This window comes from Pezoporus wallicus, unplaced genomic scaffold (assembly GCF_028554395.1).
Source record: "Pezoporus wallicus isolate ANWC-B61680 ecotype Strahan unplaced genomic scaffold, APGP_CSIRO_Pwel_v1 contig_13381, whole genome shotgun sequence".
In the NCBI taxonomy this organism is placed as follows: Eukaryota; Metazoa; Chordata; class Aves; order Psittaciformes; family Psittacidae; genus Pezoporus; species Pezoporus wallicus.
In genome coordinates, this window is record NW_026637893.1 from 233991 (window position 1) to 247809 (window position 13819).

The following is a 13819-nucleotide window of genomic DNA, read 5'->3' on the forward strand; positions in this document are numbered from 1 at the left end:
TTCCCCTTCCTGGGCTACATCTCTTCAACCACGGCTCCCGCTTGTCGTTGTTAACCCTCATACCCCTCAGCCTAAGGCAGGATACCTATCTTCAGAGAGCCCCGTCTGCCCTGCTTGGGCCCACCTCTGGTTGACCAACTCCCTTCAGGGCTCTCACTTCATCCTTGGTAAGAGCCTGGTTTTGGTCCCATCTGTCTCAGGTTGGATCTATCCCACTGGACATACAGCCCCAAAAATCCTGCACCTTTGCCTGTTGGCGTCAACTTACCTTTAGAGCCTGAAATGAGGTACAGGTGTGTGAAAAACCAGCTGCTGCCAATCCCTACCCATCACCTCTTCAATGAAAGCAACCTGGGCCCAATACCTTCTTGTTTAGTTGTAAAAATAAGCAGCTGCTTCATGCAATAGGATGCTAATCTTAAAGTAAGGAGTCATGGGCAGGGTTCCCAATGGTTTATGGGTCTCTGGCATATCCTGAAGTGTGCTACAGCATTGTAGAGCCAGCAACGTAAGTGTGAATAGCTTCAGATGCACTGCAATGAAATGTGTGTTGCAAACGTTGTGTGGGCTTTTCTGGAAGTCATTCTCTAGAAACCTTGTGGAAAAAAATAGAGGGTGTTTTTCAAGTACAAATGTCCCCATTTGTACTGGGTAAGGCAATTTTTAGCTGCAGTTATTTGGTTTGATTTCTGTCTGTGTCGTCAAGCTGCAGAGGAGGAGGCTTTACTGCTTCATAAAACTGGAAGTTCTTGAGCAAGTCAATTAAAGACTAAAGCAGCAAATAGGAGTCAAAAGACTCGGAAGCTGGCAAACATTTTCTGAAGTTATTATGGTTTGTGTTCTTCTGTTGGCCTTAAAACTGGGTTTGAGCTAGAGTAATGATGAAAGGTTTCTTCTGTACTTGGTTTAGTTCAACTCCTTCACGTATCACTGAACCATCACAATTGCCCCTTATTTTTACATAGTTAAAAAATGGCTTTTTAAAAAACCTTTTTTGGAAGACATATGGTTAAGCTAAGTCCTTGCAGGTTCAAGAGCTGTCCCTGGAGAAGGCAGGTCATGTTCTTCTGTAAAAGGAGCTTTCTATTCTCTCCCCCCCCCCTTCAATTTACTCAAATCAGTTTGCATTGCTGCAGAGTTATGTCAAAAATAGAACCATGCATCAGGTTACTTATAAAAGCACCACCATGAGGGAGCAGGTTTTTAACTTGCCAGATAAGTGTTTTGTGAAACCGGTGGCTGATGCGCCAGCTCCGCCTTCCCGTTTCCAAACAGCTCTGGAAAATAGTGGAAAGGGAAAAATACCTGAAGCCTCCTTATTTTTTTCCGCCCCCAAAAATTTAGGTTTTTAGAAGCGAGCCAGAAATGTGGTCTTCTCTTTGGCAAAAAACATGCCCCCAGTGCAGGCCAATGTGTAGTCTCACCTCACACTTACTTTCAGGCTGCCTGGAAAGCACTGTTTCTTTGGGGCTGAAGGGAGTTGTGGTGAGTTGTTGGACTGGAAGGTGCTTCATAAATGGTTGAATTGCTGTGTAATGGGTCTTGATGTATTTTGACAGCCTTGCATCAGGAACATGGTGCACTGAACCCTTTTGGAGGAGATGGAATAGTTCAGAGTAATTGTTTTGAACATTCAGCTTCCTTCAGAGAAATCAGGCTGCTGCTTCTAAATCCCAGTCACTGGTGATCAGAGGGAGCCTCTGGAAAACATTATCCACGAAGGATCTAGAACACATTCTCTGTACCCCTTCCCCACCCCAGGGAAAGATTAAGGCAGGAGGGAACGTGTCCAAAGACAGCCTTTTCTCTCCATTGCCATAGTTACTTGGCAATTAGACCCTCTCAGTGTAATATTGAGTATTTATTATTGTGCGACTCTAAGGTAATGTTTAGAATGTGTGGTTTTGAAAAACCTTCTTTTTTAGAGTGCAGCATTTGCTGTCCCAGGGTTCTGTCCCTCCCTCCTCTCATATTCTCTTCTCCTTTCCAGTAAATAAGCATAGAAAAAAAATAGAGGAGGCTGAAGTGAAGCCAGAAAGCTTTAAAAAGGCCCAAATCCTGCATTTCTCTGATAGGAGTCAACTTCTTGTAGGTTCAGACCCTGTATCACCAGGTTTTTTTTAACTGTATACTAATGTGTGTTTTAAATTAGTAAGACTACTCAGAGACTAAAAGGTAGGCATTGACTTAAATAAACTGGTGGTTAGTTTTTCAACTGATGCTCATCAAACAAGCTAGAGGCAGAATGGAAAATCTAAGAGGAATAAGTGCCACTATTATTCTTCCCATTTTCTGTTTCCCTGGTGTATAGTGGAAGAAGCCATGCAGAGGGCATGTCCCCACACGCATGTGGAGGTGAGGAGCTTCACCAGCCAGAATATGAACCCCTCTTTTTACTGTAAGAGACTTTATTTTAACTGTTCTCTTCAGCTTTTACAGTGCAGTATAGGGAGGTTCACTCTCACCCCAATCGGTTTTGTTTTAAGGCTCCCAAGGAAGTTCCTTTAAAATTCCCATCCCCCAGATGAGTGTATCATCTCTTACCTTCGTTTCTCAAAGAATCCTCTAGCATCCCTCCTGTCAAGTTCCCCACTGCATACCAATATGCTCCTGATCTCTTCCTTTCCAAAGAATACACATGTAAGTTCTCCCATTGTTTTAAATAACATGAATCACCTCCCACACACAGTTTCATTGTTTGTTTTCCTGCCAAGAGTAGCAGTGATCTGCATAGGAAGAAGGCAGTGTAGGAGTTGCCCAGTTGAAATGGTTGACACAGCTTTGGTAGAGAGCCCCTACTTTGCTGTCTGTACATCAGAACACTTCATGTTACAGAGAGGTGCAGACCTGAGCAGGAAACCTCAACTCTTGGTCTTCACTTTGGTTGTTTTTTTTCCTCACAGATACAAGTGCAGTCACTGGTGCTTGGTTTTCTCTTTGAAAGCCTTCTTGTTATCCAGGCAACACCAACAAAAGTCTAAGTCTGAGGAAAAAGAAACCATCAGCAGGACTTTGCCCTAAAATGGGAAGTGTGCCAAAACCTCCATTAAGTCTCCTTTGCTGCTATTGATTTGGTGTGGAAGACAGTCAGGTGCTGTGGGGATGAACAATAACCTAAAGGCTGAGGTAGCATTAGGAGAGACAGCTTGCGATGCTGAGTGAAACATCATTCAGCCTTCTCACAGTGATCACATTCACATTAATAAGTCCATTTTCTGGCTGTGCTAATGTCTTTTCTTGCTGGTTTGGCAAAGCTAAAGGTGTATTAGTAGTGTGGTACTGCTGGTTACAGCTGTCAGGTACATCTGAGTCAAGTGGAACACTGAAACCAAGAACAAGATGTGTCGCAGCTCATCATGCTACTTCTACTTCAGGCTGCTTTTGTGGTGAGGTTTGCCCCAAAAATCCATGGAGGCAAAGCACTTGCATGGAAAGACTGATGTGAAGTTTTGCTAACTTACATTACAGGCATAAGCACAACTTCTCATCTTTATTTTATGTGTACTATTTTAGAAGCATAGAATGGTTTGTGTTGGAAGAGATCTTAAAGTCCATCCACTTCCAACCCCCTGCCATGGGCAGGGACACCTTCCACCAGAGCAGCTTGCTCCAAGCCCCTGTGTCCAACCTGGCCTTGAACACTGCCAGGGATGGGGCAGCCACAGCTTCTCTGGGCACCCTGTGCCAGTGCCTCAGCACCCTCACAGGAAGAGCTTCTGCCTTATCTCCAACCTGAACTTCCCCTGTTTCAGTCTGAACCCATCACCCCTTGTCCTATCACTACAGTCCCTGATGAAGAGTCCCTCTCCAGCATCCTTGCAGCCCCCTTCAGACACTGGAAGCTGCTCTGAGGTCTCCACGCAGCTTCTCTTTTCCAACAGCCGCAATGTTCTCAGCCTGTCTCCATATGGGAGGTGCTTCAGCCCCTGATCATCCTTGTGGCCTCCTCTGGACTTGCTTCAACAGCTCCATGTCCTTCTTATGCTGGGCACACCAGCACTGCACACAGTGCTGCAAGTGCAATCATTTTTGAGGTTAGGAGTAGGAATAGAAACAGAAGGTGTATGTTACATCAATAGAGGTTTTCTAATGAACAAGCCTGTGAGAGAGTTCTGTTTTTCAGCTCTTTCAGGATGTTTTTCCATGTGTCCATGTCACTGGCTAATTCTATGCAGATTCTAACCAGGGAACCGTGACTATTGTATTAAGAGAGAATCCAGGCCCTTACCATTCTTTTGGCTGGTGTATTAGCAAGCTTCCAATGAAGTGCTACGTGTCAAGGAAAAAGTAAGGGAATGGAAAGTTTTGTTTCCTTCTGGTGTGTTTAATCAGCTTCTCCTTGATTCCTTTTTAATGACACGCTACAGACATTATTGCTCCAGTTAATGACCAAGTTTGACAAGAATGTGCTCGGTACCCTCTTTGCTTAGGGTCACGTCAGCTCTGAAACCTCCTCTCTATCATGGTTCTGTGCTGAAAATATAAAGTTAAAAAGCAGTTGCAAGCACAGAAGCAAACAGCAACCTCAGATATACAACTACAGTGGAAAATAAGCAACCCCAACAGTCCTATAGTCCCCTATTCTGGACTGACACTTAGAGAATTCCTCCTAGTCCTTTTCTGAACAAGCATTGAAGAGTTTCTTCATGTGTCTTGGTCACATTTGTCCATCTTGTATTATACTTCTCAGAGAATGACAGACTGTTTTGGGTTGGAAGGGACCTTAAAGCTCACCCAGTTCCAACCTCCTGCCATGGGCAGGGACACCTTCCACTACAGCAGGTTGCTCCAAGCCCCATCCAACCTGGCCTTGAACACTGCCAGGGATGGGGCATTGTGTGGAATATAGTTTGTTTGAAACCTGTGGGATATGTGAGAGCAGTGTGGCTGCAAACAGCTCCGGCTACCTCATCAAAATGTGGGCAGGTACTTTTGGACTGAAATGCAGCACTTTTTATTAGTGAATGAGGGTCATACTTTGTACGTGGCTGGGGGGGGAGTCTCCTATGTCCAAGCAGGAAATGTGGAGATGGGACTTTTAAAGTGACTCTGCAGATCCCCTCTCTGTGCTTCAGTTGAGTGGCCAAGTGAAAGGAGGATACGGGGCATGACTTGGTCTTACCTATTTTCTTACAGTTATACAAGAATGCTCAGAGCCAGAAGAGCCTCGTGCCTCTGGCAGTATGTGTGCCTGAGTGATGGGTAACCTTTAATTTCTCTGTTGTTACTGTGACAATGCTGGCCTGGTAGCAGAATGTCTCATTTTTGGCCACTATATGACATCTTATGCTGCCAGGTTTATTGTCTTTTCCATTAACCAAATGAGCAGATCTCCTTGGGTGCTGAAATAGGAAAAAGTCTGGCTTTAGCATTAGCATCGGAGGGGGGAAATGCCTCAAACCTCATTCTAAATGGGCAAGATGTTGGTTTTCATAAAACGTGGTGTTTGAATTTGCTCATCAGCTCCTGTAGCAAATAGGGAAACTCTTAAAACCTTTATATTCCAAGAGTGCACTCAGCAAAGTTGCTTTGTGATTGGAATTGTGTGCTATTTTGACAGTGTGTACAAAGATCTCCATAGTGAGAACTATCTGTGGCTGGAATATGGAATTCTGAGCCATTGGGTAGGGTTGTAGGTACCTTTTTCCTCTATTGGTTTCCAAGAAACACTGGGTTTTAAGCCTCAGCACAAGCAATGCCGCTGGGTTACTGCCTCTGACTAATAAAACCCAGCAAGCGAAACTTTACCATTGCTGGAAGAGCCTCACTGCAGTAAATTCAATTTAGGAGAACCCCTAAGAGAAGTTTACATATCTTTCAAGTGCCATGAACAAAAATGTGCAATTTGACCTTCAAGAAAAGCTCAGGATGTCTTTTTAATAGGAAAATAAGTAGTCAGTGGAGCTGGGAGGTTTCCTCTAGGACCTTGTTTCTAAGCATGTTCTCACAGGCATTCTTGGTCCTGGCTGAATACTGGAATAAACAAAATCAAGACCATTTTGCCATGCCTGCAGGAGGCTAAAATAAAACCCACATCATGCTGGACCACAAATGCCTCACAAAGTCCTGGCTAACCGTGAAAAGCACTTTGTAATGCTAATAACTATTTATCCTTTGGCTTCCTTGAATATAATCAACTGGACAGGGAAAGCACATGTCACTGAGAGTTGCTGATTGCAACATCAAAAGCCATGTTATTCATTGCATGTGAATCTGATGCCATGTGGCCATTAAGCTGTCAACTGACATCATTGTTTGCTTCTTTTGTTTATAGACCCTGGATTGAAAGATGCACAGTCCTGAGGGAAAGCCTCTTGAACACATCCTTGTCTGTCCAGGTGGATGATTCCAATCTGGGAAGTGTGGGAAATACCTGCAGCACAGGTAACACCACCTCACCCCACACAGATTGATCACAAGTCCCTGAATTTTCTGTATTTGGTGTCAACCCCTTCCCAAATCGCAACAACCTGTAGTTAGAAACTACAACTGTAGTTAGATACATGGAGCATTCTGCCTCCCGAGATCCACCCCAGGCTGCAAACTGCAGCTCTCCCAGGGAGAGTCTGGTCCTACATCGTAATAAACAGAAAAGCTTCCCCTGAAGCATGTCCTGCTATAAACAAGCAGGGCAAGCAGCTGCTCCTCATTTGAAAAGATGTTACAGCCATTTCAAAAGGAATTTGCAAGATCTTATTAATGCAAATATTTTTTTTTTTGAAAACAAAATGCAGCTGTTTATTCTTCTTTATACCTATTAGCAGGAAAACAGAATCCGGGATGCTTGTATTTCTTCCACTAAGAAAAACATCCTCTTGACCTCAACATTCATTTGGATCTCAAATTGCTTAAAATCTATTCAGCTGTGTAATTCTGCTCTTGCTCTGCTGCTTCAACCAGCAGCTACAAACAGTTGCTGTTCCTAATGATAAAAGCTACTAAAAGTAGTTGCTGGATACGTTGCATGAGTTTTGTGTTGCAAATAATGAAGTTTAGAACATATGTTTTCAAATTTATCAATTCTGTCCTCTCAGAGCCTGCCCCAAGGAGGACACACATCAGATGTGCGGATCCCTATAAAATGAATTAATAATTTTCCCTCTGTAAAGAACAGGATTCTTTTTCATGCTGGTATTGACCTCTGAGGGAATGTAAGGATTGGAGGATCTGAGGGATGGCAAAACAGGAGACTCTTGGTATATTGCTGCAACTTACAAATGGGCTTTCAGCTATGGGTTGAAAGGGACCTTAAAGCTCCTCCAGCTCCAACCCCTGCCACAGGCAGGGACCCCTTCCACTAGAGCAGCTTGCTCCAAGCCCCTGTGTCCAACCTGGCCTTGAGTACTGCCAGCAATGGGGCAGCCACAGCTTCTCTGGGCACCCTGTGCCAGCGCCTCAGCACCCTCACAGGGAAGAGCTTCTGCCTAAGAGCTCATCTCAGTCTCCCCTCTGGCAGGTTAAAGCCATTCCCCTTGGCCTGTCCCTACAGGCCCTTGTCCAAGGCCCTTCTCCAGGTTTCCTGTAGCTCCCTTAGGCACTGGAGCTGCTCTCAGGTCTCCCCTTCAGGAGCCTTCTCTCTCAGCCTGGCTCCAGAGTAGAGCTGTTCCAGCCCTCCTTGATAAATACTTTCCTCTACTAGAGGTGGCAAAGTCACTTCCCATCATAATGTTTATCTGGTAGGGGGTTATTGATGGGGTTTTATGAGCATTTCTTTTTCCTTGAAGTAATATAGCTCCTATGTTTCCCGAGATGATTCTGTGGTGTCACAACCACAGAATCACAGCGGTTTACAACATCCCTGGTCAGCATTTCCAGTTTTGATGGCAACGTGAGGAAACCAGAGGGATTTGAGCTCACCAGGGCTGGATCTGCAGCACAGGAGCCCGAGAGCTCTGCTGCATGGGTAGTTCTTGTGGTCCTGGCACCAGAACTGTGGGAAATGGGATCAGAAGAGCTGGGAGGAAAGCAATGCCATGCTGTGAGTTGGGGTAACTGGGTACACTGCAGCTTCCGAATTCAAAGCTTCCTATGGAGAGGTACAGGCGTAGGTTCCAGAATAGAGATTACTGCCATGTGGATTAATGCATTGCGGGGGGGCATGGTTTCTTTCTGGGACAGCTTGAGAGCAGCAGGACTTTTATTGTCTGTACCCCAGGTTTACTGATTCCCACCGTGTACCTGGGGATGTGAGTGGGTGCTCATCATCAAAGTACCACAGCGTCTGCTCGGCTTCGGGCCGGTCCCCCGGCGCTCTGTGGAAGCACGGTTAAACTCCCGGGGGGTTCTGCTTTTCCACGTAACTCCCGCAGCCCGAGGCTGCTGGGTTCAGGCTGCAGTTGCCAGGACGTTCCACCACGCAGGCAGCTCACCCGCCTCGCACCGGCCCTCCTTCGCCTTCCTTTAAACCGCTTACAGCCGCCTTCGGGCCGGAGGTGCCGCCCGTTCACTCCTAGGCAACGGCGGAAGTGGAAGGGCCGCGGCCTGCCTCGGAGGGAGACCGGACGGGACCGGGAGGCGCCGCCGTTGCTACCGCCCAGCGCAGCCCCGCCGAGCCGCCATGGTAAGGGCGAGGGGACGGGCCCCTCCCCGCGCCGCCCTTCCTCCCGCCGGTCCGCCCCCTCCCATCTCCCCGGTGCCGCCCCCTTCGCTGCCCCCCCACCCCCACGGTCGTTTCCCGGAGCGGGTGGGCCTCGCCCGGGCTCCCCGGGGCGGCGGTGAGGGAGCGCCAGAGCCGGTGCTGCCAGCGGAAAGGGAGGGGTGGCCTGGCCTGGGGCTCGGGGGCTGGGGGCGCTCGGCCCGGTCCCGGGCTCCGCGGGGCCCGGGGAGGCGGGCAGCGGGGCCGCTAGGCGACCGAGCCCGTCCCGCTGCTCCGCTGGCCGGTTACTTCCCGCTTTGCGGGCCTGCTGGCTGGGGTGGTGTTTACAGAGGGAACGCTTCCGCTTTGAACGGTGAATGTTGCCGCTTGATGTGGTTGTGAGCGAATTACGAGTGGTGGGGGCCCTGTCTGCTCCTGCCGCTGGTCATCAACCCCAAACTATCACCCGTGGTCTGGTGTTTCCCCTGGCAGCTGCACTTGCTGGTTAAGGTGTACTGAGATCAAATGGCATCTGCAGAATCCAAGAAAGCCAAGGCAGTTGGAGCCGGTGATGCTGCAGTGGTGGGTGATGCTCCTCATATGAATGAGAACTTTCGTTTTTTTAGGGGAAAAACCTGTAGTTCCTTCAGTCATGCAAAATAATCTCCATCTTGCTATGTGTTTGCTGAATGGATTAGGCCAGGTCACAAAACCTTTCCGTTTCATTTTGACAGCATGTGTAAAGGGGGCAGATTGCACCAGCTCTAAACAAACACAGGACTGAGACCAGGAACTAACTGGCCCAGGCTTTGCCTGGGTGGATGTGTGCTTCTGCAGAGCCTGCCTGAGGGACTGTAACCCCTGAGGATGTAACCACTGGAATCACTGGAATATTTTACAGTGTTTGGGAGTTTGTCATTCAGGTTTCCAGCATCATGATTTAAGGATGTTGAGACCTATTTAGGTTTTCAGAAAGAACAGCCCACTGCCTGCTCTGGTAGCAAAATAAAGGCTGGTTGAGCAAGGAAGTGTAATCCTTTATTTCTTACCTTCAACCATAAGAATTTCAGAAGCAATACCTTATGTTTTCTCTTCAGAACTGAACATCGTGGCAATCCTGCTACCTGCATTAGATAGGACAATCATAGTATCACAGACTGGTTTGGGTTAGAAGGGACCTTAAAGCTCATCAGCCCCTTTAGACACTGGCAGGTGCTCTGAGGTCTCCCCTTCAGGAGCCTTCTCTTCTCCAGGCTGCCCCAGCCCAGCTCTCTCAGCCTGGCTCCAGAGGAGCTGCTCCAGCCCTCGCAGCATCTCCATGGCCTCCTCTGGCCTTGCTGCAGCAGCTCCACATCCCTCTTGTGCTGCTGCCCTAGAGCTGGATCAGAGCTGCAGAGGGGTCTCCCCAGAGCACAGCAGAGGGGCAGGATCCCCTCCCTGGGCTGCTGGTTTTGAGCTTTAGTTTCTGGTGAAAAGTGAAGAATGGTTAAGATCAAGGTTCTGTTCTTGTCTTCTTGTTTGAACAAATGAGATGCTCTACCTGACTTTTCAGTGTGGGTTGTGGCAGGATGGAGCATCTTATTTCAGCTGTGCATCTTATTTTAAGATATCTGAATGGAATGAAATGGAATGAAATCTGTATGGGCGAGACCTGACTGTAGAATCTGAAGTCAGGATTCCAACAGACAGTCCCAACCTGTGCTATAGGCAAAATCCTCACATGGGAAGAACTGATGGAAAACAGTAGGCTTGATGGAAAATAACAGTGGTGATATATCTTTTAAGGTGATGTGAAAGCATGCTAAATGAAGAATCCAGTCAGGGTTTAAGTGTAACTCTACCAGTGTCTGGATGCCAGAGAGGGACTCTTCATCAGGGACTGTAATGATAGGACAAGGGGTGATGGGTTCAAACTGAAACAGGGGAAGTTCAGGTTGCAGATAAGGCAGAAGCTCTTCCTGTGAGGGTGCTGAGGCGCTGGCACAGGGTGCCCAGAGAAGCTGTGGCTGCCCCATCCCTGGCAGTGTTCAAGGCCAGGTTGGACACAGGGGCTTGGAGCAAGCTGCTCTAGTGGAAGGTTGGAACTGGATGAGCTTTAAGCTCCCTTCCAACACAAATCATTCCATGACTCTGTTTTGGAGCAGGTAGTACACAAGTCCACTAAAAGCTTCCTGAGTGTTACAAGCTTATGCTGTCTTCTGATTTTCTCTTGTTCAGTCACAGAGACCAGAAGGTGTAGGAGAAGTCTGACCTGAACTTGCAGCACTCTGTGCTGGTCTCTGATGTTGAGTGGACTTCAGGGATGAACCTGCAGCACCTCTCTGTTACTTGTGTGTTGTGGTGGCTTTGTGAGCACCTGAAGAGTCACTCACAGAATGTGCCACCTTAAGCATGGCTTATCTTGGTGCAGTAGGGATGTGAAAGATGATTCACTGACTTGTCTGCTTTTAAAAGACACCTTTTAAAGCTTTACTGACTCTTAAAATTATCTTAAGGTTCTACAGGTAGTGCAATTGCAGCATTCAGTTTAAGTGCAAAGCCACACTTCAGGATATTTCCAGGATCCTTCATTTTGGTGGTTATGAAGCCAGAATGGAGCACTGGAATGCTGAAATGGCCCTTTCATTGAAGGCTACAGCAAGTTCCCCAAAGCTTAGAGCACCTGACATGGTCCAGAGTATTTCAGACACCTCCTTGGGACTGTGGGGTTACCAATATCTGTGTAGAGCAGAGAGATGGGAACCTTTACCTCACATCTGAGTTGCTGCTGGTGAGCTGAAGTGCATCTGCATTTCAAGCAGGTGCTTGGTAAAATGGGGCAGGGCAACACATGGAGCTTGAAAGCTGCCCGCATGGATGCTGTGTCTGGTGCTAAAAATAAGCTGAATGCACTGTGCAGGGCAAAGCAGGACTTGGGAGAGTGGATCTAGTGAGATTGATGAAATTGTGGGTTATAAATGGATGGAATTGAGTTACTCTTTGTAGAAAGAAAAATCTTCCTTTCCAGGTTATGTAAACTGGCCTGAGCACGTTAGTGAGGATCTCTCTGCTCTTCAACTCTTCAGGAAAAGGTGGATAATTTTAGCAAAGATTTATCATTTAATCTTCCATAAATTCAGATGTCTGGTGTAGTGCTGGCTGCACATCATCCAGTTAGAGCACTGAAGCCCAGCCAAGGATGTGTGCTCTGCCACTGATACTCAGTATATCAACCTCACGTGCTGTTTGGAGTAGCTAGTATGTTCAGGGTAGGGGCTGTTTGTCTTGGGCAAGCATGTTGCTGCTTGATAGATCACTTGGGTTTGTGCATCTACTACCAAAACTGTATTAAATGATTTGGCAAACTGGACAACTAAAGATAGAGCTGTTTCTGCTGCTCTCTCACAAACTGATTTCATGGCTTTGGAAACCCAGCTGTATAGAGGGAGCTCAGGGGAGGGTTTCAGTGCCCACAATGAGGCCTTTGCACCTCGTGCCTTCTGAGAAATACTGACTTAAGCTGTTTTGTAGAGTCCATGTTTTATTAGGCAAGGCATGTACATGAGCTTAACTGAATGTTATCTTAAAAGGCAAATTCCCAAAGTAATCAAGTTAGAGGATATCACTGGGATAGGGAATACTGCCATTGGAGTGATGCTTAATCTTGTGGTTTATTAGCGAAGGGAAAACATTTGCAAGCTGGAGTTGTTCAAGCAGGATTTCCTCATATGGTAAATGTATAGGCTGATATCTTCCTAATTGACATTTGGGAGTAAAGCAAAATGAAAGTTCAGTTCAAGTCTCTTGAATGACTATGTTTAATCCTTGTTACTGTAGTTGAGTAGAGGAATTACTCTCTTTAGGGGAAGACATGTTACTGCCCTATTCAGTTTCTGCTTGTATGGCTGTCAGCTCTGCTTGCCCTCTGTTGGCTTCTGTAAGTGAAAGACACTTAGGGGTTGTGCATGGTCCTGCAGCACTGAATACTCCTCTGGTTTGACTTTGGGTTCATGGGTACTTCTGAAGACTTGGGTGGGGAATGCTGATGCTTGTTCTCTTGCCTGCCATTTGGAGGGATGTTTGGTCAAGTCCAAATGGCTCCTTACACTGCTAAGTAAACTTGTAGAGAAGTGTTTTGTCCCCCTTGAGCTGGTGCATGTTATAGTAGTGCCACTTCAAGTTGAAATAAAACTGAACATCTTTCACTGTGTGTTGAAGAGAGAAGTATTGAGTTGTGTGAAGTTCTGGAAGGTACCTGTACTAGGCAGCATGAGCTGGAGTTTAGCTCCATGCTAAGCCCTGTTTTCTTACCCCACTTTAATCCAGTGTGATGTTTAAGGACTTACTTTAAGAAAAGGACATGATTACACAAGTAGAAGATACTGAGAATTACATTAATCATCTGGTTTTATTCATATTTTTATTCCGCCACTGTGCATTCTAATTTCCCACTTTCCCACTCTTTCTGCCGAGAGTCCTTAAGAGTTCAGAAAGCTCCAGCAAAAGGAAAGGGGCCTTGGACAAGGGCCTGTAGGGTCAGGCCAAGGGGAATGGCTTTAACCTGCCAGAAGGGAGACTGAGTTGAGCTCTTAGGCAGAAGCTCTTCCCTGTGAGGGTGGCCCAGGGTCCCCAGAGAAGCTGTGGCTGCCCCATCCCTGGCAGTGTTCAAGGCCAGGTTGGACACAGGGGCTTGGAGCAAGCTGCTCTAGTGGAAGGGGTCCCTGTGGCAGGGGTTGGAGCTGGATGAGTTTTAAGGTCCCTTCCAACCCAAACCAGGCTAGGATTCTGTGAAATCTTTGCTTTCTCCTTAATGCACGAGGTCCAAAGCACGTGTGTGCTTCAGTTCTTCCTGATCCTTTGTGTATTATGGAAAAAAGGGTAAAAAAAACCCCAAACTCATTTAAAATCAAGGGACCTCAAATTTGAATTTTTTGTCTGCATGAAACGTGTGTGGTGTGATGGAGCACCACATCTGAACAACAAGCTTCCCAAGCTTCCTGCTGTCTGGAGCTGGGCTTTAGCACAAGGTGTGTTTGCTGATAGGTTGTGTTAACTAAAAAGCTTCTCTACCTTGAATGTAAAGATCAAGAATTCAGGCCTCTGTGGTGGAAGTTTGGCTGCTTTAAGCTGAAATATAAAGTGATTGTTTTCTTCATCTTTTGTGTAATGCCTTCTTAAGTACTTGATAGTCATAAATGAGATGTTCATGTTAACGTGGGGATTGACCACATGCAATGAGTGGATACCTGGCTAAGAACTGTAACA

The 13819-nt window shown here is 46.7% G+C and overlaps 1 protein-coding gene across 3 annotated transcripts in view; it reads left to right on the forward strand.

Moving 5' to 3' along the window:
* The window catches only part of CAPZB (capping actin protein of muscle Z-line subunit beta), a 72223-nt gene that overhangs the window by 778 nt on the left and 57626 nt on the right, over positions 1-13819 (forward strand). For 2 of the 3 annotated variants that reach the window (XM_057408096.1, XM_057408098.1), the window contains exon 2: positions 8454-8560. In XM_057408096.1, coding sequence (XP_057264079.1) covers positions 8558-8560 — 3 coding nt within the window. In that variant the 5' untranslated portion in view covers positions 8454-8557. Of the gene's footprint in view, positions 1-66; positions 168-8453; positions 8561-13819 lie in introns of those variants that run through there. The other variant, XM_057408097.1, reaches the window with a different exon arrangement.